The sequence below is a fragment of the Neomonachus schauinslandi genome, chromosome X, assembly GCF_002201575.2.
Source record: "Neomonachus schauinslandi chromosome X, ASM220157v2, whole genome shotgun sequence".
Taxonomy (NCBI): domain Eukaryota; kingdom Metazoa; phylum Chordata; class Mammalia; order Carnivora; family Phocidae; genus Neomonachus; species Neomonachus schauinslandi.
In genome coordinates this window covers 505,698-533,499 of record NC_058419.1, presented here as the reverse complement: position 1 = coordinate 533,499, position 27,802 = coordinate 505,698, and the positions used below count along the sequence as shown (strand labels likewise).

At 37.1% G+C, this 27,802-nt stretch overlaps 1 protein-coding gene and 1 pseudogene across 2 annotated transcripts; both read right to left on the bottom strand.

Moving 5' to 3' along the window:
• Window positions 1-230: 230 nt before the first annotated feature.
• CLIC2 (chloride intracellular channel 2) lies at window positions 231-27,802 on the bottom strand. Its single transcript, XM_021682636.1, has 6 exons — window positions 27,400-27,802; window positions 13,183-13,292; window positions 12,932-13,057; window positions 2,128-2,234; window positions 1,320-1,501; window positions 231-571 (listed from the first exon to the last, which is right to left on the bottom strand). The coding sequence occupies exons 1-6, from the start codon at window positions 27,430-27,432 to the stop codon at window positions 410-412; spliced, it is 720 nt and encodes a 239-aa protein (XP_021538311.1). The 5' UTR covers window positions 27,433-27,802; the 3' UTR covers window positions 231-409.
• LOC123323405 lies at window positions 22,205-23,496 on the bottom strand (annotated as a pseudogene). The gene has a single exon (XR_006539375.1). The product of XR_006539375.1 is annotated as a heterogeneous nuclear ribonucleoprotein A3-like (transcript).

Below are 27,802 nucleotides of genomic sequence, written 5' to 3'. Positions count from 1 at the left end.
GAAGTGTTTCTAAGGAGTAGTTTAAGATTGTGGCTCTATGTCATTTGTAACTTCAGCCATCTGTTGAGGTTACACACGATGCATTCTGATAATTCAATTAAATAGCAAAAGATCATGATACTTTCCATGTGATTTAAGATTGCAGTGGTTATGCCATGGGAATAAAGAAAATTAAGTGAAGTGCTCGCTTTGGCAGCACATATACTAAAATTGAAAATTAAGTGAAAATATAAAGAACTTTAAAATACACGGTGAGAAGATAGTTTGGACTGACTAAATACAGAAAATACAGCATTCTTTTCATAAGAGAGTTGGATAGAGGAAACAGTATTTTCCATATTCTTTTTTCCAAAAACCTTTATAATATGATAATAAGTGAAAAGAGAGCTTTTTCTACTAAAAGAGCGTCCTAACTCTTCTGTTTAGCCACGCTTGCATAGGTATTTTCAATTTCTTTGTCTTCAGGACACGTGTGGGTAAATTCTTCACGGGCATAGGCATTGTGAAGATAGCGCCAGACTCCTGAGAATTCTGCTGGAATGTCAAAGTCACGGTATTTCTTGGCGGCAACCTAGGGTTTTGGGAAAAAACAGTTGGTAGTAAAAGGCATCAGTGACATGCCTAGTGTGTAGAAACATATCTCAAAAGTCAAGATCGTTAAGAATATGTTATCTACACAAAAATAAACCTAAAAAATCTTGGACTTACTACTTTAATGTTTTGTTTACAAAGGTAGACAAAGCTATGTGTGTAATCACATTTATATTTATGCTGTATTTAATTATTAATATGTTTAGAAGAAAGCACAGAAAAAGAGCACATATTTCTCCACTAGACTAAGAGTTTGCTTAGGGTCCCAACTATGTCTTATTTCTTTATGTATTCTCTGTGTCTGGCATAGGATCTGAGACAGAATAAGTTCTGTTCAATGAGAATTTATTAAATAAATAATTAAATCATCATAAAATTATTAGTAGCTCACATTATTTATCATTTGCTATGATTCAGACACTGTTCTAAGCATTTTACATGCATTAGTTTAATTTTCTCAACAATTCCATGAAATGGGTAATATTACCCTTGTTTCATAGATAAGACAGTGGAAAACACCTGATTTTGGAAGAAGCAAGAAGTTTTTATGGTTCCCAGAGAAGATCATTATGGATTTTTCCTCTGGGGAGAAAAAGGAGATATACACTATGCATAATGATGATGACAAAGCCATCATATAACAATCTCACACTAAATAGTCGCTGTGTTTCATGCTGGCCATTCCCAAACCCCTCCCAGACCATTCAGCGTACCCTACAAAGACTTACTTTAATAATGTTCAGTTTGGGTAACAAGCTGCAGTCAGCCAGTGTCAGCTGATCCCCGTCCAAGAACAATCTTCTGGAAACTGTGAGTTCCTCGGCACTGTCTGGATCAATTTCATCCAGAAGCGGGGTGTTTAAGTAGTCATCCAGACGTTTAAATTCTCTGAGCAGAGATTTTTCAAAATCTGATGCAAAGAAAACATAAGGTTACTAATGTTTTGTCTTCATGACTGAATACATTCTCAGTATGCTGTTTACCCATTTAGACATCTCTATCTATACACATTGCTTACACTGGCCCTTCAAAATCTAAATAGTTAACTAGAACTCTCAATTACCCACTGATAAGACAGGGTCAGATGTTTATTCAAATGGTGAGTAAAAACAGTTTTGGACTTTTCTTGAGGAGGTGCATTGGGAGGAGAGTCAGAGAAAGAAAAAGTCACATATGTTATTACTAAACACAGAAGAGTCAGAAATGGAATCAGAGACTAATAGCTCTCATGACTCAAAAGATAGTAGACCTATTCAAGAATGTTTGTGGGAGATGGTAGATGCTATGGTTTTAGAAACCTTAAAGGTACACAGGACTGGGAAATTGAGCTAAGTTAGTAATTGCTCTATTGAATCTTGGGTTCTAAATTTAATAAAACTTCATGCAAAGGAATTTCAAAGGAGAGAAGAAAGAATCAGAGGAAGAGTGTATTCCCCAACATATACTACATATTCAGGAAAATCCTATTTTAGCTGAGTGAGACTGTGAGAATCAGCAAATGTGTGAGAGAAACAAATTTAAACAAAGGTATCTTACTCTTATTTGCTTCTTTTTGCGTATTCTTAATGTATGCAGAAAACTTGGCAAAGAGGTTACAGCCCACATCAAAGGACTCCTTGTTCTTGGGACTCAGGTGAGGATACCTTAAAAAGAAACATCACTCTATGATTATTCACATATAACAAGTCAGAGACCAAGTGTCCTAGCTTGTGCTCTACTGAGAATGGAGGTTTTGGAAAATTGTGCTGGAAATGGAAAGTCCTGGAATCTCTCATCGGAAATATGTATTTTTCCCAATATCAGAATACTTAAGTTTCTAAAGTTCACTGGGAAACTGATTGTGGAGAATTCAAAGCTCATTAACTTGTGGAAACAATGTTTTAAATGGTAGTTAGGTCCTCCGTACTTGCTCATAAAAGCCTATTTGGCAGGAGATATGTTGGTAATACATTTTCAAAGGTAAGTCGTAGGAAAAACATGGTTTTAAATTATTGTAACTTACATAAAAATGAAGGAATAAAGAGGATAGAGAGGATGGAAAAAAGTAGCCAAGATGGCCTCTCCTTAATAATACAAAGTTTATTTAACATAATAAAATAAAATGATGTAGTAATGTAATTCACCACATTAAGAAATCAAATACCATATGATCATGAATAGATGCAGAAAAGAGTTCAATGAAAATCAATTCCTATTCATAAAAAAACCCCACTAGCAACTAGAATTGGTCAGGACAAACACTTAGTCATCTTCCTTGATTCCTCTCTTCTCTCCATCCCCATATTTGATCCATTAGCAATTCTAGCTAGCTTACCTTTCAAAATGTACCCAGGGGAGTTGGGTAGGGCATGGGCTAGATGGGTAATGGGCATTTGGGAGGGCAATGGGTGAGCACTGGGTGTTGTATGTAAGTGATGAATCACTGAATTCTACTCCTGAAACCAATATTGCAGTGTATGTTCACCGACTAGAATTTAAATAAAAATTTGAAAAGAAAACAAACCCCAAAATATACCCAGAATCTATCTACTTCTCACCACCTCCACTGCCCCCTGCCTGGTCCAAAGCTTATACTACTGCAACAGCTTCTTGACTATTCTCTCCACTCCCCTGCTTGTCCCCCACACTCCTAGACTATTTTCTACCTGCTGCCAGAGCAATCATGTTAAAAGGTAAGTCGTATCATATCTCTTCCCTACTTATTACCCTGCAATGTTTCCATCTCATTCAGACTCAGACCCCAAGTCCTCTCAGTAGTCTATGAGGACTGATGTGATTTGACCCTATCTTACCACTCTGCTCTCATTTCCTTCTACTCTTCCCCACTCACTTCACTCGGAACTTATCTCCTCGGTGTTTTTCAAATAGGCCTGACAAGCTTCCACCCCAAGGCTTTTTCACTTTGCCCTTGAATGGAGTGATTTCCCTCATATATGCACATGACCTGCTTCCCCTCTTCTTTCAGATCTTTTTATAATCCCTTCCTAAATGAGGCCACCCTCTGCCCACCCTATCTAACACTGCAACCTTTCCCCTGTCCTTAACACATGCTACTTCCCTCCTTTGTTTTATTTGTTCTTAGTTTTTAGCATCATCTAAAGTAGTTTGTTTTGCTTTTTAATCTTGCTTATTAATTGTCTTCCCCAACTAGAATGTAAGGTCTACAAGGACAGAGTGTTTTTGCTTGGTTTAATCACTGATATATCCCAAGTGCCTAGAATAGTAACTGACACTAAAGTATTCAGGAAATATTTGTTGAATGATTAAACTAATTCATTAATTTCCTTAACTTGATAAGATGTACCCATCAAAAACTTACAGCAAGCACCATATTAAATGGTGAACTGTTAGAACTATTACCCTTAAAATGAGTACAGGATAAGAATAATCATTATCACTACTACTTTTCAACATTTTGCTGAATGCACTAACAAGTGAGACAAAAAACATTCAAAATGGTGACTTTAGAACCATTTACATTAAATTTAGGAACAAGATAGACACCTACAATTGCTTTTATAGTAGATATTGTTTTTGAGGTTCTAGCAAGTTGAGAACAAAAAGCACTAGTATAATTATTGGAAGAGAAGCAACAATATAATTGTATACCTAGAAAACCCAAGAAAGTATAGGAAAAATTACTAGAATGAATGAGATGTTTTGGTAAGGTGGCTAATACAAGTCAAACATTAAAAAAATAAGTTTTCCATGCTAGCTAGCAATAACCAGATAGAAATGGGTATTAGTAGCATATTCCATTTATAATAGTGATAAAAGTATAAAATATTTAGAAATAATGTAATAGAAAAGGTAGAGAACCAATATGAAAAAAACAAAACAAGACAAAATCTTATCAAAGAACATAAGACTGGCACTTAGGTTGATAACCTAATGTAAATCAGTGGATGAATGGGTAAAGGAGATGTGGTGGAATATACAATGGAATATTATTCATCCATAAAAAAAGAAGGAAATCCAGCCATTTGTGACATGAATGGACCTTGAGGACATTACTCTAAGTGAGATAAATCAGACAGAGAAAGACAAATACTGTATAATCTCACTTATATGTGGAATCTAAAAAGCAAAACTCATTAAAAAAAAGTAAAATGATAGTTACTGGAGGTACCTTGGGGAGGGGTTGGGGAGATATTGTTTAAATGTTAAAAACTTGCAACTAATAGATAAGTAAGCACAGCATGGTGATTATAGTCAACAAGACTATATTATAAACTTCAAAGTTGCTAAGAGAGAAAGTCTTAATTGTTCTCACCACAAAAAAGAAATAATAATTATGTAATGTGGTAGAGATGTTAGCTAACACTAGAGTGGTTATCATATTGCAATTTGTAAATATCAGATCAACATGTTGTACACCTTGAACTTACACAATGTTGTAATAAGATGGTACCCAAACAAATACACAAATAATGTTTTCTGATGGGAATCATTTGTATCATAAAAATGAAATTTCTTCAAATAGTAATATAAATTCAGTGCAATTTCAATTAAAAGCCTAATCTTTTTTTAAAAAAATGAGATAAAATTCACATAACATAAAACCACTTAAGCTATTTTAAAATGTACAATTCAGTGGCTTTAATACAGCCACAATATTGTGCAACAGTGACTCCTATCTAGTTCCCATTAAGCAGTTACTCCCCATTCACTCCTCCTCTCAGCCCCTGGAACCACTAATATTTCTGTGTCTATAAATTTGCTTATTCTGGACTTTTTTTTTTTTTAAGATTTATTTATTTATTTATTTATTTGAGAGAGAGAGAGGGAACACAAGCAGGGGGGGTGGGAGAGGGAGAAGCAGGCTTCCTGCTGAGCAAGGGGCCCGATGCGGAGCTCGATCCCAGGATGCTGGGATCATGACCTGAGCCGAAGGCAGACGCTTAATGACTGAGCCACCCAGGTGCCCCTCTGGACATTTTATATAAATGGAATCGTACAATATGTGGCCTATTGTGTTTGGCTTCTTTCACTTAGTATGATGGTCAAGTTTCATTCATATTCTAGTACGTATCCCTACTTCATTCTTTTTTTTTTTAATTTTTAAAAAGATTTTTATTTATTTATTTGACAGAGAGAGACACAGCGAGAGAGGGAACACAAGCAGGGGGAGGGGGAGAGGGAGAAGCAGGCTCCCAGCCCAGCAGGGAGCCCGATGCGGGCCTTGATCCCAGGACCCTGGGATCATGACCTGGGCAGACGCTTAATGACTGAGCCACCCAGGCGCCCCAAAAAAGAACATCTTTTGAAAAGACAGAGGTATGGAGAAAATGCCATGTGAAGATGGAGGATTGGAGTTATGGATCTACAAGTCAAGGAACACCAGTGACTGCTGGAAAACCACTAGAACTTAGGAAAAGGCAAGGAAAGATCTTTTTCTTAAAGGTTTCAGAGGGGGCATGGCCCTGCTGATATTCTGACTTCATACTCTAGCCTTCAGAACTGTAAGACAAATTTCTGTTTTAAGCCACCCAATTTATGGCACTTTGTTATGGCAGCCCTAAGAAACTAATATAAATGTCCATTTTTTAGGTCTTCTTTAAATTATTTCAGTAATGGTTTGTGGTTTTCAGCAGAGAAGTCTTTCTCCTCCTTCCTTAAGTTTATTCCAAAGTATTTTGTTATTTTTGATACTGTTGAAAATGGAATTGTTTTCCTAATTTACTTTTGTATTATTCATTGATAGTGTAAAGGAATACAACTGATTTTTGTATGTTGACTGTAGTATCCTTCAATTGCACTGAATTCATTTATGAGTTCTAGTAGTATTTTAGTGGATTTTAAAGGATTTTCTATATGAAAGATCATGCCATCTGCAAATAGAAATAGTTTTACTTCTTCCTTACCATTTTGAATACTTTTTATTTATTTTCCTTTCATAACTGCTCTGGTTAGAACTTCCAATACAGTGTTGAACAGAAGTGTCAGAAATGGTATCTTTGTGTTGTTCCTGATCCTAGAAGGAACATTTTCAATCCTTCACCATTAAGTGTGATGTTATCTGTGGGTTTTTAATCGATGCCATTTATCAGGTTGAGGAAATTCCCTTCTATTCCTAGTTTGTTGAGTATTATCATGAAATGGTGTTGGATTTTGTAAAAATATTGTTGCATCGAGATGAGTATGTGCTTCCCTCCTTTACTGCTGCTCTTTATTTCTTCACATGACTTTGAGTTACTGTCTAGTGGCCTCTCATTTATGCCTGAAGGACTCCCTATAGCATTTCTTGTAGAGTAGGTCTACTAGCAACAAAATTCCTCAGGTTTTGTTCATGTGGAATGTCTTAACTTCTCTTTCATTTTTGAAGTATAGTTTTGCCCAATATGGAATTCTTGGTTGACTTTTATTCCTTCAGCACTTTATTTTATTTTTTAAAGATTTATTTATTTATTTTAGAGAGTGAGAGTGGGAGAGCGAGAATGAGAGAGAGAGAGAGAGAGAGAGAGAGAGAGAGAGAGAGAGAAGGCAGTGGGGAGGGGTAGAGGGAAAGAGTTTTTTGTTTGTTTTTTTTTTAAAGATCTTTATTTTTTTTTAAAGATTTTATTTATTTATTTGACAGAGAGAGACACAGTGAGAAAGGGAACACAAGCAGGGGGAGTGGGAGAGGGAGAAGCAGGCTTCCTGCTAAGCAGGGATCCCGATGCGGGGCTCGATCCCAGGACTCTGGGATCATGACCTGAGCCGAAGGCAGATGCTTAACGACTGAGCCACCCAGGTGCCCCAAGGGAACGAGAGTTTTAAGCAGACTCCACACTGAGTGTGGAGCCTGACCTGGGGCTCGATCTCACGACCCTGAGATCAGGACCTGAGCCAAAACTAAGAGTCGGATGCTTAACTGACTGCACCACTCAGGCGCCCCACCTTTCAGCACTTTAAATATGTCATGTCTCTGCCTTCTGGCCTCCATGGTTGCTGATGAAAAATCATCTGTTAATCTTATTGAGGATCACTTCCACATGATGAGTCATTTTTCTCTTGCTTCTTTCAAGATTCTATCTTTGGCTTTGGCTTTAGATAATTTGATTATAATGTATCCTGGTGTTGATCTCTTTGTGTTTATTCCACTTGGAATTCATTGACCTCCTTGGATGTATAGACAAATGTATTCAATTAAATTTGGGAGGTTTTCAGCTATTATTCCTTCAAACATTCTTCTGCCTCTTGATCCTTATTCTCTCTTTCTGGGACTCCCACTATGTGTATCTTGGTACATTTGATGGCATTCCACTGGTATGTTAGATTCTGCTCATTTTCTTCCTTTTCCTCAAACTGGATGTTCAGTTTTGCATATTATTTCTTTTATCTGTTCAAATCTGCTGTTGAAACCCTCTAGTGAATTGTTCATTTTAGTTAATGTACTTTTCAACTCCAGAATTTCTGTTTGGTTCCTTTTAATAATTTCTTTTTATTGATATTCTTTCTATGTTGAGTTTGCTCTCTATAGCTTCCTTTAGTTCTTTGTCCATGATTTTCTTTAGCTTTCTAAACAGATTTTACACAGTTGATGTAAAGTGTTTGTCTTTTAAATCAAGTATCTGGGTTTTTTCAGGGTCAGTTTCTATTAATTTATTTTTTCCTGTGAATGGGCCATACTTTCTTGTTTCTTACCACGAATTTTATTTTTTTCTTGAAAACTGGACACTTGAACATTATAATGTAGAAACTCTGAAAATCAAATTCTCCCATTCCCCAGGATTTGTTGCTGCTGCTTATTGTAGGTATCATTTATTTGTTTAGTGAATTTTCTGAAGTAATTTTGTAAAGTCTGTATTCTTTGTTGTGTGGGGCCACTGAAATCTTTGTCCCATTATCTTTGTTAGTTACTGATTTAACAGAGATTTCATTAAACTCCTGGGACCAAAACAAACAAACCAAGAAAGAAAAGGTCTCTCAGTGTTTGCAGTCTTGCTCTGAGTTGGAGCATTCCTTCAATGCTTATGTATGCAGTTTACAGTTTAGCCTTCAATTTCTGCTTGCATGGTGTCTGAAGTTCAGTCAGAAGTAAGAGTTTAGGATCTTCTCAGTTCTTTTCTAAGCATAGGTCTAGACCTAGACATGTGCATGGACTTCTAGAGTCCCTAGAATACATGAAAGCGTTTTGAAGCCCTATTCCCCCAAGTATCCCCCAAACATCCCAGCCTGTTTATTCCCAGACTTTTCAGTTTGTCTATTGCTTTCCTCAAGTGCTATCCCTTGCCCCATGTAGCAATGGCTAATACAACTGCCTTTAAATGCCTTCCATGAATGCCACCAGGGAAGCTGCCTCAGCCCCGGGGAAGCTCTAAAGTAGGTGAAAAAAAGACAAAACCTCGAGCCAGTCCATCAGGGTGCCACCAGGCCAAACCACATAACCATAGTTATTTGAGAATAAAGCCATATCATGTCCTCTGCTACCAGCAACCTGCACCTACAATGTGGACTACTATCTTTAAAGCCGCTAAAGACTGAGGAGTAGAAGATGGTAATAAGATAACTTAAAATGCCACAAGGCTCTCTTACTAAAATTCAGCTTTTTTTCTTCATTAATATTCCCTTGGCTTTTGTAAATTTTGGGTTATATTTCAGACTTCTGGGAAAGTTGATTCTGACATTTTTTTCCCAAGCTATTCATTGCTTTTATGGAGGGATGGAGTTTTGGAGTTCCTTACTCCACCATTTTCATTGATGTAGGTATCTAACAGGTTTTAAAAATTTAGATAAAGTTTATATGAAAGGGCTTCCATATCTAGCAGTATGGCAGACAAAATAACCACTCTGGAGGGCTTTGTAAAAAGAAAGTACATTTTAGCATTGTTTGTAATGCCAAAACTTAGAAACAGTCTTTCAGTTGTTTCTCTAACAATGGTAACTGTTATGAACAGGTGATTGTTGTGTGCTAGCCTATCCTTTTTATTGTTATCCTTTTAAAAATGGCAGTTTTTATTCCAGTTATCCAATTCCTACTCCACCATGATATATTGAGTCAAGGAGAGAGTGGAGAAAACTTGCTTTTAATTTATTTAATTGCCCAACGATTAGTATCTAATGGAGATGTTGCATATCACCCAAAGATTCTGAACTTTGAGCTGGATGCAGTAACTGTATGGAACTTGGAAGCTGTCTCTCTTGGGAGTAGGTGTGTTCCATGTAAGAAGCATGCACACATTTATTTGATGGTCAGAGGGGCAAACTACTGCTGATAACCCAGTTCTGTACCTCTCTCTCTTTCTTTTTCTTCCTTCTTTTCTTCTTTTTTTCTTTCTTTCTTTGACTAAAACTTGTTTTATTAGGGGTGGCAATATACCTGGATAAGAACTACATTTCCCAGATCCCCTTTGTACTTAGATGTGAACATGGGAATTACTTTTGGATAATGAAATATAATGCAAATTGCTGAGTGTGGCTTCTGTGAAAACTTCTTAAATCTGGCTTGCACCTTTTGTTCTTTGCCCTTTTCCTTCTTCCTGTGTAGGAGTTAGATCTGTTGCCTGGAATTCCAGCAGACATATTGTCACCATGAATTAACTTTGAGACTGGAAGCCTCACTTGGAGCATAGCAGAGAAGAAAGATAAGAAAGAGCCTGGGTCCTTGGTGCATTTTTGGAGCTGTCATTCCATCCCTACAATGACTCATTCTTGACTTCTTATTATGTGAGAAAAATAAAACCCATATTTATTTAAGCCAGTACTTTTTTTGTCTCTAGTTATCAGAGTTGAATGCAATCCCTGATATATAAGCCAATAGAAAATCAGAAGGATTTGACAAGATAATTCACAGAACAAAAACAAATCATCAACCAACATGTGTAAAGATGCTCAGATTCACCTATTATTCAGGGAAATGCAATTTAAAGTATCATGAGATATCACTATACCCATCACACCAGCAAGATTTAAAGAGTGATAACACCTAAATCCCCATCACCTATTTCAACCATTCCCCCACCCCCTTCCTTCTCATAATCATCAGTTTATTCTCTATAGTTAGGAGTCTTTTTCTTGGTTGCCTCTCTCTCTCTTTTTTCCCTTTGCTTATTTGTTTTTTTCTTAAATTCCACATGAGTGAAATCATATGGCTTTTGTTTTTCTCTGACTTATTTCGCCTAGCATAATACTCTCTAGCTCCATGCATTTTGTTGCAAATGGCAATATTTCATTCTTTTTATGGCTGAGTAATATTCCATACTATATATATATTATATATACATATATATATATGTATATATATATATATATCTCACATCTTCTTTATCCATTCATCAATTGATGGATTCTTGGGCTGTTTCCATAATTTGGCTATTATAGAAAATGCTGCTGTAAACATTAGGTGCATGTATCCCTTTGAAATAGTGTTTTTGGAGTCTTTGGGTAAATACCCAGTAGTGCAATTGCTGGGTCGTAGGGTAGCTCTATTTTTAACTTTTTGAGGAACCTCCGTACTGTTTTCTAGAGTGGCTGCACCAGTTTGCATTCCCATGAACAGTGCAAAAGGGTTCCCCTTTCTCCCCATCCTCACCAACACCTGTTGTTTCCCGTGTTGCTAATTTAGCCATTCTGACAGGTGTGAGGTGATATCTCATTGTAGTTTTGATTTGCATTTCCCTGATGCTGAGTGATGTTGAGCATCTTTTCCTGTGTCTGTTGGCCATCTGGGTGTCTTCTTTGGAGAAATGTCTATTAATGTCTTCTGCCCATTTTTAAACTGGATTATTTGTTTTTTGGGTGTTCAATTTTATAAGTTCTTTATATATTTTGGATACTAACCCTTTATCAGATATGTCATTTGCAAATATCTTGTCCCATTTTGTAGGTTGCCTTTTCGTTTTGTTGATTGTTTCCTTCGCTGTGCAGAAGCTTTTTATTTTGAAGTCCCAGTGGTTTATTTTAGCTTTTGTTTCCCTTGCCTCAGGAGACATATCTAGAAAGAAGTTGCTATGGCTGATGTCAAAGAGGTTACTGCCTATGTTCTCCTAGGATTTTAATGATTTCCTGTCTCATATTTAGGTCTTTCACCCATTTTTAGTTTATTTTTGTATATGGTGTAAGAAAGTGGTCCAGTTTCATTCTTTTGCTTGTGGCTGCCAGTTTTTCCAACACCATTTGTTGAAGAGACTATCTTTTTCCCACTGGATATTCTTTCCTGCTTTGTCAAAGATTAATTGACCATATAGTTGTGGGTTTATTTCTGGCTTTTCTATTCAGTTCCATTGATCTATTTGTCTATTTTTTTGAATTTTCAAATTTCCTTTTTTTAAGGTTTTTATTTAAATTCTAGTTAGCTAACATATAGTGTAATATTGGTTTCAGGAATAGAATGCAGTGATTCATCACTTACATAAAACACCCAGTGCTCATCACAACAAGAGCCCTCCTTAATACCCATCATTTTGTGTCTGTACCATACTATCTTGATCTCTACAGCTTTGTAATATAACTTGAAATCTCAAATTGTGTTGCTTCCAGAAACAGACATATAAATACAGAGTACAAACTGCTGGTTGCCAGAGGAGGGGGGGTGGAATGGGTGAAAATGGGTGAAGGGGAGTGGGAGATACAGGCTTCCAGTTATGGAATGAGTAAGTCATGGGAATAAAAGGCACAGCATAAGGAGTATAAAAAATACTTTGGGGGTGCCTGGGTGGCTCAGTTGGTTAAGCGTCCAACTCTTGGTTTTGGCTCAGGTCATGATCTCAGGGTCCTGGGATCGAGCCCCACATTGGGCTCCACGCTCAGCAGGGAGTCTGCTTGGGATTCTCTCTCTCCTGTCCCTCTGCCTCTCCCCCTGCTTGTGCTCTCTCTCTCTCTCTAAAATAAATTAATAAAATCTTTAAAAAATACTTTGAAATGTTACACCTAACGTTTTCATGTATTTGAAGTTGAAGGGGGAAGTTTATGCATGATAGACATTATATTTCCCAACCCACAGAGCTTAGAAATCAGACTGAATCAAAGGCTATTTCAAAATTGAAGATCTTGTGAGGGCTCTACAATAAAACAAGTCTAATTTCTATCAGTATAAGTGCCCCCAAACTTCATTATGGCTGAAATTCCCTGCCTTTCCCAGGTTTCCAAATCTATCCTTTGCCCTTTCCTAATATATTACCTACATCTCATAAAGTTTTAATAGCTTTACATATATTAAATAAGTAATTCTGTAGTAAAGTTTTGTAATCATGTATAGAGTAATCATGGGGATCTTTGCAAACGTTTCTAGAAAAATAGCAAAAGAGAGATCCAACAGTGGAAAAGAGTTAGATATTTAGAAGTAAGAATCCTCAATCTGCAATATAGGGCAACAAAATAGATTTTCTCAAAAACAGTAATATCACGTAGAATGCTGTACCTTGGAGGAGCCAGTGTCTGCTCTAGAAACTCCTCAATTTTAATGAAGTCTGTTTTCAACTCCTTGTTATACACCAGGAAGGGAGGATTGGTACCTGGGGCTAAGTCCTTCAGCTCTTCAGGCTTTCTATGATTATTGAAAATAAGCAGAGTTAGGCCTCTAATTAAAGTATACATTATACAAACATAAACATAATATTGGTGTCTACTGATTTCAATCTCCAGAATGAAACATGTCCTGATTTCTCTTACCTGGTCATGTCAACAGTAGTCACATTGAATTTAACTCCTTTAAGCCAGAGGATCATAAAAAGGCGTTGGCAAAAGGGACAGTTTCCAATACTCTCCCCATCACTTCCAGCCTGTTAAGATAAAGGAAGGCCTCATTCATTCATTTGCTCAAGTATGTATTGAGTGCCTACTGGGAAATGAGCCAGTTGCTAGAGACAAAATTGGAAGCCCTTAATCTCATGGATCCTACCTCCTGTGGGCACACAGAGATAATAAATCAAATAATAAGTTTATTGTATTTAAAATGACAAGTATAATGAGTACATAGTAATAATAGTTAATTTTATATATTACCAGAATTTATATAACCATTTCCTATTGATGGGCATTTCAGATATTCCAAAATTTTTACTATGCTAAATGCTTCAGCAGCAAATATTTCTGGGCATATAATTTGTTCCACTTCTGATATTATATCTTTAGAATTAATATTAAAAATGAGAATGTTGAAAAAAGAGTAAGTGCATTTTCCATTTTAATAGATCCTGCCAAATTCCCTTTCTGAAAGGCATTTTCCATATGTTTATTGCTGATTTGATTTCCTTATTTCATGAAGTTTGTTCATGACAAACTTACATTTTCTCTATCAAAGTGATATTTTCCTTGATTTGAAAAATGTATTTGTATACTAAAGATACTAACACTTTTTGATACACATTACATGTACCTTAAAACATGGCTTATGTAAAAATTAGATCTTACATGAAATCTATTACTCAATCTGGTTTTTCTGATCTCCTTACACTGCCATTATATATCAAGATTACAAAAAACGAAAACAAAAAGCAAAAAACCAACCCCAACCCTTTCTTGTTTTGTTTTATTATAAAAATGTTCTTTTGTGTTTTCATTTAGTACCTTTGTGCTTTCAGTTTTTGCATTTGTTTCATCTATTTGGAATTTATTTTAGCACCAGGAGTATATTGGGACTCTAGCTTATGTACTTAAATTTTTAAAAAATAGTTAATAGTTGTTTTAACACCATTCAATTAAAGATCCATCCGTTGAACAGCATTACCCTGATGCCAAAACCAGACAAAGACACTACAGAAGGAGGAAACTATAGGACAATATCCCTGATGAACATAGGTGCAAAAGTTCTCAACAAAATACTAGCAAAAAGCATTCAACAATACATTAAGAGGACAGTTCACCATAATCAAGTGGGATTTACTCCAGGGATGCAAGGATGGTTTAAAATTCGTAAATCAATCAATGTGATACAGGATATTAACAAAAGAAAGGATAAAAACCATATGACTATCTCAATAGATCAGAAAAACCTTTTGACAAAATACAACATCCATTCATGATAAAAACTCTCAACAAAGTTGGTTTGGAGGGAACATATCTCAACATAATAAAGGCCATATATGAAAAACCCACAGCTAACATCATAATCAATGGTTAAAACTGAAAGCTTTTCCTCTAAGATCGGGAACAAGACAAGGATGTCCACTCTCTTTTATTCAACATAGTACTGGAAGTCCGAGCTGCAACAATCAGGCAAGAAAAAGAAATAAAAGGCATCCAAATTGATAAAGAAGAAGTAAAACTGTTACTATTTGCAGATAACATAATACTCTATGTGGAAAACTCTGAGGACTCAACCAAAAAACTGTTAGAACTAATAAATGAATTCAGCAAAGATGCAGGATACAAAATTAATATACAGAAATTTCTATACATCAATAATGTAGTAGCAGAAAGAGAAATTAAGAAAACAATCCCATTTACAATTGCATAAAAATTAACATAGTTTGGGATGCTTGGGTGGCTCAGTCAGTTGAGTGTCCAACTTTTTTTTTTTTTAAGATTTTATTTATTTTGACACAGAGAGGGAGAGTAGGAGCGGCAGGCAGAGGGAGAGGAGAAGCAGGCTTCCTGCCAAGCAGGGAGCCTGATGCGGGTCTCGATCCCAGGACCCTGGGATCATGACCTGAGCCAAAGGCAGATGCTCAACTGTCTGAGCCACCCAGGTGCCCCAAGTGTCCAACTTTTGATCTCAGCTCAGGTCTTGATCTCAGGGTCATGAGTTCAAGCCCCATGTTGGGCTCCATGCTGGGTGTGGCGCCTACTTAAAAAAAAAATACCTGGGAATAAACTTAACCAAGGAGGTGAATGACCTGTACTCTGAAAACTCTAAAACACTGATGAAAGAAGTTGATGATGACACAAACAAATGGAGAGATATTCTATGCTCATGGATTGGAAGAATTAATACTGTTAAAATTTGTTAAAATGTCCATAGTATGCAAAGCAATATACAGATTCAATGCAATCTCTATCAAATGCTAATGGCATTTTTCACAGAACTGGAACAAATAACTGTAAAGTTTGTATGGAATCACAGAAGACCCTGAATAGCCAAAGCAATCTTGAGAAAGAACAGAGCCACAGGTATCATGCTCCGATTTCAAACTATACTACAAGACTATACTAATCAAAACAGTATGGTCCTGGCACAAGAATAGACACATAGATCAATGGAACAAGATAGCCCAGAAATAAACCCATGCTTATATGGTCAGTTAATCTATGACAAAGGAGACAAGAATATCCAATGAGGAAAAAGCAGTCTTTTCAATAAATGGTGCTGGGAAAACTGGACAGCTAAAAAATGCAAAGAAATGAAACCGGACCACTTCTTTTTTACACCATACACAAAAATAAACTCAAAATGGATTAAAGGCCTAAATGTAGGACCTAAAACCATAAAATTCCTAAAGGAAAACATAGGCAGTAATCTCTTGGACATCAGCTCTAGCAACATATTTATGGCTATGTCTCCTGAGGCAAGAGAAACAAGCAAAAATAAGCTATTGGGACTACACCAAAATGAAAAAAGCTTTTGCACAGCAAAAGAAACCTTTAACTTAACAAAAAGGCAACCTCCTGAATGAGAAAAGATATTTGCAAATAATATATCTCATTGGGGGGGTAATATCCGAAATATGTTAAGAACTTATACAACTGAGGTGCCTGAGTGGCTCAGTTGGTTAAGCATCTGCCTTTGGCTCAGGTCATGATCCCGGAGTCTGGGGATTGAGTTCCATGTCGGGCTCCCTGCTCAGCGGGGAGCCTGCTTCTCCCTCTGCCCCTCACCCTGCTCATGCACGCTCTCCTGCTCCTTCTCCTCGCTCACTCTCTCTCAAAAAAATCTAAAAAAAAGAACTTATACAACTGAACACCAAAAAATCCTGAATAATCTGATTAAAAATGAAGACTTGAATAGACATTTCTCCAAAGAAGATATCCAGATGGCCAAAATATACATGAAAAGATGCTCAACATCGCTCATCATCAGGGAAATGCAAATCAAACCCACAATGATATATCCTTTCACACAAGTCAAAATGGCTAGTATCAAAAAGATAAGAAATAACAAGTGTTGGAGAAAAGGGCACCCTCATGCATCTTCAGTGGGAATGTAAATTAGTCCAAGCACTGTGGAAAACAGCATGGAGGGTCCTCAAAATATTAGAAATAGAAATACCATATGATCTAGTAATTCCACTACTGGGTATTTACCCAAAGAAAATGAAAACACTAATTTGAAAAGACATATGCACCCCTACGTTTATTGAAGCACTATTTACAATAACCAAAATATAAAAGGAACCCAAGTGTCTATCAATAGATGAATGGACTATTACTCAGGCATAAAAAAGGAATGAGAGCTTGTCATTTGTGATAACATAGATGGACCTAGAAGGTATTATGGTAAGTGAAATAAGTCAGACAAAGAAAGACAAATACCATATGGTTTCACTTATATGTGGAATCTAAAACACAAAACAGGAAGCAAGTGAAACAAACAAAAACCCCAAACAAAGCCAATCTCTAAATACAGAGAACAAACTACTGGTTGCCAGAGGGGAGATGGGTGGGGGTGGGCAAAATAGACAGAGAGAATTAAGAGGTACAAACTTCCCACTTATAAAGTAAGTAAGTCATGGAGATGAAAAGTCCAGCATAGGGAATATACTCAGTAATATTGTAATAATGTTGTTTGGTGACAGAAAACAACACACTTTTCTCCTTTGAACTTTTTTTTAAATTTTATTTTTTTTTTAAAGTTTTTATTTATTTATTTGACAGAGAGAGACACAGTGAGAGGGAACACAAGCAGGGGGAGTGGGAGAGAGAGAAGCCCGACTCCCACCGAGCAGGGAGCCCGATGTGGGGCTTGATCCCAGGATCCTGGGATCATGACCTGAGCTGAAGGCGGACACTTAATGACTGAGTCACCCAGGTGCCCCCCTGCTTTGAACTTTTATGTGTACTTGAGTTTATCTGTGGCCCCTCTACTCTTCACTCATCCATTCACTCTCCCAATAAATACTTACTGAACAAATAATGTATTTAGAATAGACCAGATATTACATATACATATATAATATATACTATATATAACAGATATTTAAAAAAATAGTCTCCCAGTTAACTTCCTTTTAAACTGAGATAAATTCTTTGAAGGAAGGATGGATGTGCATGTTATGAGAGTATGTAACAGAGAAACACAATCTATATGGGGTCCGTTAGGGAAGGCCTTTCTGAGGAAGTGGCAATTGAACTCAATTCAAAGAATAAGAATTAACTAGGTGAATAGGCACAAAGAAGGCATTCTAAACAGCAAATAGCATATCCAAAAGCCTTAAAACATGCTTCAGCATGGCATTATAAGGAACTGAAAGAAGGTCAATGTGAGGGAGTGAGGGAGAGAAAAGAAAAATTCAATAAATTGAGCTACATGAAAGCTAAAATCTGCTTTTCATAAGAACTGTTAAGAAAATGAAAAATGTTTGTATCCAAAATATAAAAATATATGAATAAAGAACTCTTACAACTCAATGACAAACTATCCAACTTAAAAATGGGCAAGAGATTTAAACACTGTATGAAAGAGATACAGATGGTAAATAAAGACATGAAAAGATGCTCAACATCACTAGTCAACAGGGAAATGAAAATTAAAAGCATAAGATACCACTACGAACACATTGGAATAGCTGAAATTTAAGAGACTGACCATACCAAGTATCGCCAGGAATGTGGAGCAACTGGAACTGATACACTATGGTTGGGAGTGTAAAATGGTACAAGTGGTTTATAAAGAGTTTGTCAAAGTTAAAAATGTACCTACCATATGACCCATTAATTCTAATCCTAGGTATTTACCCAAGCAAGAGAAGTGAAAGCATATGGCCATAGAAAGACTTGTACATGAACATTTATAGCAACTTTATTCATGTAGCCAAAAAACTAGAAACAACCCAAATATCCTTCAGTGGGTAGATGGATAAACAAATATGCTACATCTATACAATGGACTACTTCAGAAATAAAAAGGAATGAGATATTGATGCACATAACAATATGGAAAATCTCAAAATAATTACACTGAGTGGAAGAAGCCAGACAAAAGTACATACTGCATGATTCAATCTCTAGAAAATCCTAGAAAATACAAACCAATCTATCCTGACAGAAAGTAGATAAGTGATTTTCTGGCAGGGGGTAGTGGGGTACAGTGGGGAAGATTGACTGCAAAGAGACACAAAGGAACTTTCTGAGATAATAGAAATATTCTATATTTTGATTGGGGTAGTGGTTGCATGTACATATATATTTGTCAAAAGTCATTGGATTGTGCACTTAAAATAGGTGCATCTTATTTTATGTAAATTATACATCAATAAAATGCATTAAAATACAAAAGTTCAAAAAGTAGAATAATCCCCCCTATAATATCATGCAGGCATTGCAGAAGTTTCAGTGACAAGGTTAGGATATGACTATGGAAGGAGAAGAACAAGATCAGTGAAAGAGAAGAAGTCAAGGATCTGAGAGGCCAGAGTACTGGAAGGGTCATCTGTGTAGATATTAAAATCACCAAGAATTGTGATAGGAATAGTGTTGGAGAGAGTGACAATGATTCAGAAGCTAAAAATCCTCAAGAACTAGGGGAGAGTGACCCAGTGTTTGGAAGACTACTATAACAAGGAAGGGTAGTGGGTGAATTAGTCTGATTTTATGAGACTCAAGATATTTCTAGAGACTCAAGATATTTCTAGAGACTCTAGATATTTCTTTGTATGGGGGAAGTAGAATGGTTTGGACACAAGAATGAGGAGCAAGGATACCTAAAGGATACATACTTTGTTTCCAGGCTCAATGGTGAGAAGAATGAGGAAGAAAAGGTAGCCACTTCTTGAGAGGGCTATGGCTGATGCAGTGTCTTGTGGGAAATCCAGGCTTTAGACACTTCAATCTCAACATGCCCCAAACTGGATTCCTTCATTTTTCTTTACTCCACTCACCGATCTACTCTTTCTGTAGGGCTCCTAATCCTGTGAATGACACTACTATCTGCTATGGACTGAATTGTATTCTCCCAGAATCATATTTTGAAACCCTAACCTTCAATGTGATAGTATTTGGAGGCAAGGCCTTTGGGAAGTAATTAGGTTTATATGAGGTCATGAGGATGGGGACCTAATGATGGGATTAAGGCCCTTAAAAGAAGAGACCAGGAAGCTTTCTCTCTCCTCTCCTCCTCTTCTCTCTGCCCACCATGCAAGGACACTGAGAAAGCAATGATCTATAAGCTAGGAAGAGAGGTCTTACCAGAACCTGACCATGCTGGCACCTTGATCTTGAACATCCAACCTGTAGAACTTTGAGAAGATAAATATCTGTTGTTTAAGCCACCAAGTCTCTGGTATTTTGTTATGGCAGCCTGAGCAGACAAGACACTATCTACTGAGTTGCCCAAGTTAGAAACTTGAGGATAATCCTTCTGCTTTGCTCCCAGATTGAATTCAACACTAATTCTTGTCAGTTTTACTTATAAATATCTCCAAATAAGTTTCGTTCTTTCATTTGCCATGGCTTTTACATCATTCATTCATTCAATATTTATTTGATGCTTACTATCTGTCCAACACTGTTAGTTGCTAGCTACCCAAGTGCAAGCCATCAGCATATCTTATCTGTTGGATGGATTTGTTTGTTTGTTTATTTATTTATTTATGCTTTTGCCTCAGTCTGTAGAAGAAAGTAAAGGGTACTTTTCACCTTACAGCTGCTCTGATCTGTCATTTCTAACAATATTAAGGTCCCAGAAGCCCTGGGCATAATCCTAATTTTGGGGGCAAATTTTCCTTTCCCTGGCAATGGGCACAACAGAGGAAATGATGGTTACTGTTGTTCTTTTGTGATGTCAGGGAGTGAAAAGCTGTGGGAAGAGGCACCCAACCTTGGCAGTTGTGTTTCTTTTGTAACGGAAGTCAAACTAAGGATCCAATCAGAACTGGGGCTAGTAAGTAGAAACATGATTATGGGTGGGAGACAGGAAGAAGAATGGAGTCTGATTATAGATACAGCAGGAAGGGTGGATCGCCTTTGGCAAAAGGAAAGGCAAAACACTGAGATGTGGGGGAAATGCAGTCAAGTTTTACAGGAAAACTAGAGGTTTTTTTTCCCTGTTTATAATATACTGATTTAAAGTGCCATCACAGAAAATTTTAGGATGTAAATTCCCTAGCCTGACTGAAGAATTACCACCTCTTAAGTATATATAGCTGGCAAGGACAGGATGTGGTCATTCACAAAAACAACTTTTTCTCTTTATGTTTGTGATCTAAGTTTCTATATATGAAAAATAATAAAAGTCACAATATCTGACATTTATTGAGCGTTTACTATGTTAACAACTATAGTGTTTTATGTAGTTGTTTTATTTAATCCTCACAGTGAAGATGATCCCATGAGGTAGGTTCTGTTAACCCTCTTGTTTCACAGGTGAGGAAATTGAGGCTCAGAGAAGCTGACTTGTTCAAGTACACTCAGCTAGACAAGAGCTAATGATCTATTTACTCTTCTCATGTAGCAGGTCCAGGACTGTCTACTCCAAAACCCAAACTCTTAAACACTGTTTTCTCCCATCTAATAGTTTTGTTGAATTTTAAAAAATTAATCAGTTTTTATGATAGTCTTTATGATAGTTCTAAGAGAGTTTGAAAAAGGTCTGAAAATTCAGAGAAAGGTATAATCTCTTTTTTCTTTTCCACATAGATAAAATGTTTTTGTTGTTGTTGTTGTTCTTATGGTTAGGGTATGTGCCTTGTATTTTGCCGTTCAGAAACCCCTCCAGAGAATAAAATCCCAGACTTCTGCTGGAGTTAGGGTTAAGGTTAGGGGTTAGGAATTAGGGGTTAGGTTAGGGCTTGGGTATGTCCCTGGTATTTTGCCATTCAGAGACCTCTTCAGAAGGTTAGGGTTAGTTTTAGGGTTAGGGTTACAGTTAGGTGTTATGGGTTATGGATTAAGGTTAGGGTATGTGCCAGGTATCCTGCCATTCAGAGACCTTTCCTAAGAATAAAACCCCATACTTCTGCTGGGATGAGAATAAACATGGCAACCATCTATCAAGCTGAGGCAAGGAGGGTATTTGGGACTCTAAATACTCTTTTTTTTGAATTTTGAGATTTTTTCATTTGAAGGTAAATCTTAATGCTATTAAATTCACAAATATGCTAATTTAAATACCCAATTCTATTTATCTAAAACACACATTGCAAACATACAAATATCTATTCTCTCCACATGTCAGAGCCCATTCATTTCATGGTTTGGAAATGCGGAGAATAGATTCCCCTTAAACTGCAAGTCAGCAGGTGTTTCTTTACAGTTAACTTTAGCAAAATTCATACAAAATAGTAATTAACAATGATCTTCTTTACTTGTTAACTCACAAGGAAACACCTTCAAAACTGCATTTTGTTAAAGTTTCTGTACTAAAATGTAGAAAAACTGAACTACACAAATATTGAAAAGTTAAAAATTCCTTAATTTTTTATTCCTGGTACCACTACCACAATTTACAGGGCAATATACCTGAAGTAATGAAAAGAAAAAGACAAAGCTACAACAGATAAAAGACCTCAGGAATGTACATCTAATTGACACTACATTGCATTAATCAATAGCTGTACTTTTTGCAAACTGTGGCTATGACGGTCCTGAACAAGAAGGGTTTCCTGTTTAAGCTGCAGTAAATTTTCTGACTATGGATCATCGTTCCTTCTGTGGCAGATTTTTACAGTTCCTCTAATGCATTTGGGACGACTGTCTCAAAGTAACCTGCAGCTTTCCTGACAACTCCTCGCTCTCTCTCCTGCTAAGAACTGTAGCCCTTTCCTTCTGATTTTTTTTAGAACCTTCTGCTACCATATCCACCACTTCCACCACCAGATCCATAGCCACCACCATAGGGACTGCCTGAGCTCCTTCCACCAAAACTGCCCCCTTCATGGGTCCATAATTTGATTGCTGTTGTCCACTATAATTTCCAAAATCATTATAGTTCCCACCACCACCATAGTTGCCACCCCCAAAATTTCCTCCTTCATTATAACCATCATATCCTCCACCACCACCTCCATATCCGCCTCCTTGGTTTCCATATCCTGGTCCACCACCACCATAGCCTCCTCTACGTCTATAACCAGAGTTGCCACCATCACCTCCAAATCCATTATATCCACCATCACCTCCTCCATAACTACCTCTGCTGCCACCACCTCCACCACCATAGCCTCCTCTTCCACCGAAGTTTCCACCACGGCCAAAGTTACCACCACCTCCAAAGTTTCCTCTGCGACCCATGAAGTTGCCAGATCCACCTCCACGACCTCTTTGTGATCCAGCAGACTGCATTTCTTGTTTAGAAAGGGTCTTTTTCACTTCACAGTTATGCCCATTAATAGTGTGGTATTTCTGAACAACAAGTTTATCAAATGTATCATGATCATCAAAAGTTACAAAAGCAAATCATCTCTTTTTTCCACTCTGCCTGTCTTCCATAACTTCTATGGTTTCAATCTTGCCATACTTTTCAAAGTAGTCTCTCAAATTATATTCTTCTGTATCTTCTTTAATACCACCAACAAAAATTTTCTTCACCGTTAGATGGGCACCAGGCTTTACAGAATCCTCTCTACAAACAGCTCTCTTTGGTTCCACTACACACCCATCAACCTTGTGTGGTTGGGCACACATTGCTGCATCCACCTCTTCAACACAAGAGTAAGTTACAAAACCAAAACCCCTGGAACGTTTTGTTTGGGGGTCTCTCATCACCACACAATCTGTAAGTGTACCCCATTTTTCAAAATGTTCTCTTAAACTATCATCTGTAGTTTCAAAGCTCAAACCACCAATAAACAGTTTTCTCAACTGCTCTGGTTCCTTTGCATCATGGCCCTCCATTTTGAGACCAGACTCGCCTCTTCCAACTCGAATTCAATTGGGACTCTAAATACTCTTTAAATAGATATTTAATTGATTTTTCTGTTTTTATCTCTACTTTCACACCCATTTTCAGAAATACTACCAGTTCTTCTTCTTCTTCTTTTTTTTTTTTTAGAGAGACAGAGAAAGAGAGAATGAGGGAGGAAGGGAGGGGAGAGGGACAGAGAGAGTCTTAAGCAGGCTTCGTGCCCAGTGTGGAGCCCAACACGGGGCTCAATCTCACAACCCTGAGACCATGACCTGAGCCAAAATCAAGAGTCAGATGCTTAACCAACTGAGCCACCTAAGTGCCCCAATACTACCAATTCTTAAATGTTTGGGGTCATCTCTAGGAAAACTAGGCTGCTTCTCAACTTTTCTTATCATGTGTTCAGTAAGCCAGATCAAGGGTTAGGGTTAGGGTTAGGGTATGTGCCTGGAATTTTGCTGTTCAAGAACTCACCAGAGAATATAACCCCAGACTTCTTCTGGACTTAGGCTTAGTGTTATGGTTAGGGTATGTGCCTGGTATTTTGTCGTTCAGAGACATCTCCAGAGTGTTAGGGTTACATTTAGGGTCAATTTTAGGGATTAGGTTTAGGGATTAGTGGTTAAGGGTTAAGGTTGGGGTTAGGGTATGTGCCTGGTATTTTCCAGGTCAGAGACATCACCAGAGGACAAAATCCGACTTTTGCTGGGGTAAGTATAAGGGTTGGGGTTAGAGTTAGGTTTAGGGTTTGTTTTAAGGTTAGGGTATGTGACCGGTATTTTCAGTTCAGAGACGTCTTCAGAGGGTTAGGGTGTGCTGTTAAGGGTTAGGGTTAGGGTTAGCTTTAGGGTTTTGGTGAGGGTTAGCACTGGGTCAGGGTTAGTGTTAGGTTTAGGGTTAAAGTTGGGGGTAGGGTTTAGGGTTTAGCAGTCAGGGTTTAGGGTATGTGCCTGATATGCTGCAGCTCAAAGATTTCTCCTGAGAATAAACTCCATGCTCTCTGGGATGAGAATAAACATGGCAACCATCTACCTAGTTGAGGCAAGCAAGGTATTTGCGACTCTAAATACTCTTTAATTAGATATTCAGTTAATTTTTCTGTTTTTATCTCTACCTTCACACCCATTTTCAGTAATACTACTAATTCTTGAATGTTTGGGGTGTTCTCCAGGATAATTAGGCTGTTTCTCAGTTTTTCATAGCATGTGTTCAATAAGTCACTTTCTCAGACCACAGTTTAGGGTTAGTGTATGTGCCTGGTATTTTTGAGTTCAGAGACCTCTCCAGAGGGGGTTAGGGTTAGTGGTTATGGGTTTGGGGCTAGGGGTTAGGGTTTAGGGTATGAGATAAAATGGCTTTGACACATTCAGAATTTTGGCCCAAATGTTAAGTTCTATAACTTTATGTAAAAATCTTTATTTTAAAGTGTTTGGTAGAGAACACAGAACCTATTTAATGAGCAACAAACCAGTAAGATAAAGTCTGCATTTAGAGAAAATAAAAGGTATGTTAGAAAATCCTTTGTTCTTCGTTCATGGTTAAAAATCTTGCCCAAGTCATTCAGAGCTGAAAGGCAATGTTTTCACTGATTACATTAAAACACCTAGGTGGTATGATATAAATTCTTTTGTTTCGGTGTGATATAAATTCTTAATTGTGACAGGAAAGTGCTTAATCTCTTTTAGGTATCCTATTGGTGATATGGGGAAGAAGTTGTGGTAGGGTTTTTAAGCCACAGCCAGAGGTAGCTGGGGAAATCACAAACTCCTTTAATCTTTAGAAAGAAACTGCACGATCTATAATGAGACACCATTGATAAAGAGCAGTGCTTTTTAAACTTACTCATTAATATTTTTCACGCCTCTTAAACCTTATGCCCCATGTCCATATTTTCTATGAAACTTCTAGAGATCTATGGAACACATCTTAAAGCAAAGCAAAACAAATACCTGGACCAGATGATACTCAAGGTTCTTTCAGAAAATCTATAATTTGTATCAATGTCATTAGATAAGCTTACATCTAAAGGATTCCATCTGATGAAATTCTCGAAAAATTTACTAAAATGTTTGCCAAATTGAAAACAGTTGAATAAGATTAGATATAACTATTTTAAAGAATTGGAATCCTAACCTTGCCATTCACTAACTATGTGACCCTGGACAAAGTTACTTAGATACTCTTTGCTTTACTTTCTGTATCCATAATATAGGGTTAATAATAAACCACTTAACACAATGCCTGCCATATAGTAAGTATTCAATAAATGATTAGTTATTTTAACCTGAAAGTTATTATTTAATTCAACATTTGTTCCTCCAATGTGTGATTCACTAACTTTTCCTGTCCAGATTACTACCCAAATATGGGAATTCTATGAAGATGAACACATAGATAAATGCCAACAACTAGTTAGGGGAGTTTGATTGGGTTGAATGAGTAGTTTAGACTGAAGGAACACTTTAGTTGCCCTATGAAGAGACATTACATCTGGTTTGAAATTGGTAGATGTAAAAATCCAGTTAGGAAGTTAAGGCTTATTAATATTGTGTCTGAGCAGTCACATGTTTTGCTAAAATCCAGAGATAAGAGAAGTAGCCTCTTATGCCCCATAGTCCAACACTTATTTGGATTATTTTGGTATGCAGGAATTCAAGGATCACTCTCCTATAATTTTGAAAGGGCAGGTTGATTATGTCCTTTGTGTATATATTTGACCAGTTTTTAAATATTTTTAAACGAGTGTAAAAGTATTACTTTGGCTAACAGATATTTAAGCTAACATTTTGTAAACATACTTTATTTTATATCTTTGTAAGTCATCAATAGACATATAGTTTTAGAGGCAAGTTCCTTAAACTTTATTGCCTTCGTTTACTTACCTAGAGATGAGGACAACAATATTACTATAATGACAAGTACTACTACCATTACTCCTACTCATGATACTACTTCTACTTGTACTGTTAATGTAAGTTGTTAGGACTAAATGAGGTAATATATGTAAATATGTGTAATATATGTGAAGTGTTTAGAAAAGGGCCAAACATGATATGAGAGTTTGTTATGATTATTATCATCCTGGATACTTCCAATAGTCAAGGAAAATATAGAAGAAAAAAATAGTATAGGAAACTTTAATTTCTACTTGGAATAACCTATACAAAATTATTATTTTTCTTGATGAGTTAATTTAGAAACACATGTTCCTTTCTCCTGCCTTCGGGGTTTTCCAAAGGGCTTTTCTGAAAAGTTAAGGCATTACAAAAAAACCCCAAGGCAGACCATAAAGAGGAAACACACCATTCTAAAATGCCTCCTCCTCACGCAGACTCCTCACACAGACTCCTGGCTGTTTTCTCCCATAGTGTCCATGTGACTCCACTGTGAGTTTCATCTATTGCGGGAGAATTTTAGAAAGCTCTATCTGGGCTATGTGTGGGATTGGGGCTCTCAGCCCATTCTTGGCCTTCTTTCTCCCCATTTAGGCCTTCCAAAACCTATCTCATAAAACAACAGATTGCAAAAGCTAGAAAGCCCTTAAGAATCATTTTGTCAGGCTCCTTCATTATACAGACGAAGAAACAAAGGTCCAGAGGGAAGGAGAGATTTGTTCAAAGTTACACAGAAAGCCGCCAAGAATATAATTTAGATGTTCCGACTACCAACCAGTCTAGTGCTCTTTCCACAATATCTCTTTGCCTTTTTCAAATAACATGTTTTCCTATTGTCGTCTAAGAACAGCCAGGCATACATCGAGTACTCAGAGGAGGAATATAATTACAAAATTATTTCTAATCTCTAGCCCAAATACTGACTTCTTTTTAGAATCTCAGGCACAGTGTCAAGAAATAATACATTCCATATGCCTTTATTATAGCTAGAAAACTTACCTTCACGAAAAGCTCAATTTCAGGATCTGCCATCTTTTTGTTTTTACTACCAGTGGTCAGCCCCCTGCCTCTTGCAGAGTTCACAGGACTCGTGGACTATTTTCTTCCAGTTTTATCCAAAGGCTCAGATAAAGTTGGTGCTTTAAGAGGAGAGTCCAGCTTGTAGTAGACTGAGTCAGAGCTGGCGCCAGTCTCTCTTCTCAAGAGGTGGGGTGCAGAGAATTCTAGATGCTTGAGAGCAGCTCTTGAATTCGTTTTCCTTCTTCCTCTTGACTTAACATTTGAATCAAGGAGGAGCTGAAGGGGTGTGTGTAAACTGGCTGGCTATGAAGGTGGGGGTGTTTCCAGAAAGACTTCAATGCCATGAGTCAGCATAGGAAAAACACATACACACAAAAACACA

Coding starts and splice junctions, on each gene's coding strand:
- CLIC2 (XM_021682636.1), bottom strand. CDS start 27,432: ATGGCAGATCCTGAAATTGAGCTTTTCGTGAAG. Junction 13,293..27,399: donor AAATTGAGCTTTTCGTGAAG/GTAAGTTTTCTA, acceptor TTATCTTAACAG/GCTGGAAGTGATGGGGAGAG. Junction 2,235..12,931: donor CAGACACTGGCTCCTCCAAG/GTACAGCATTCT, acceptor TTTCTTTTTAAG/GTATCCTCACCTGAGTCCCA.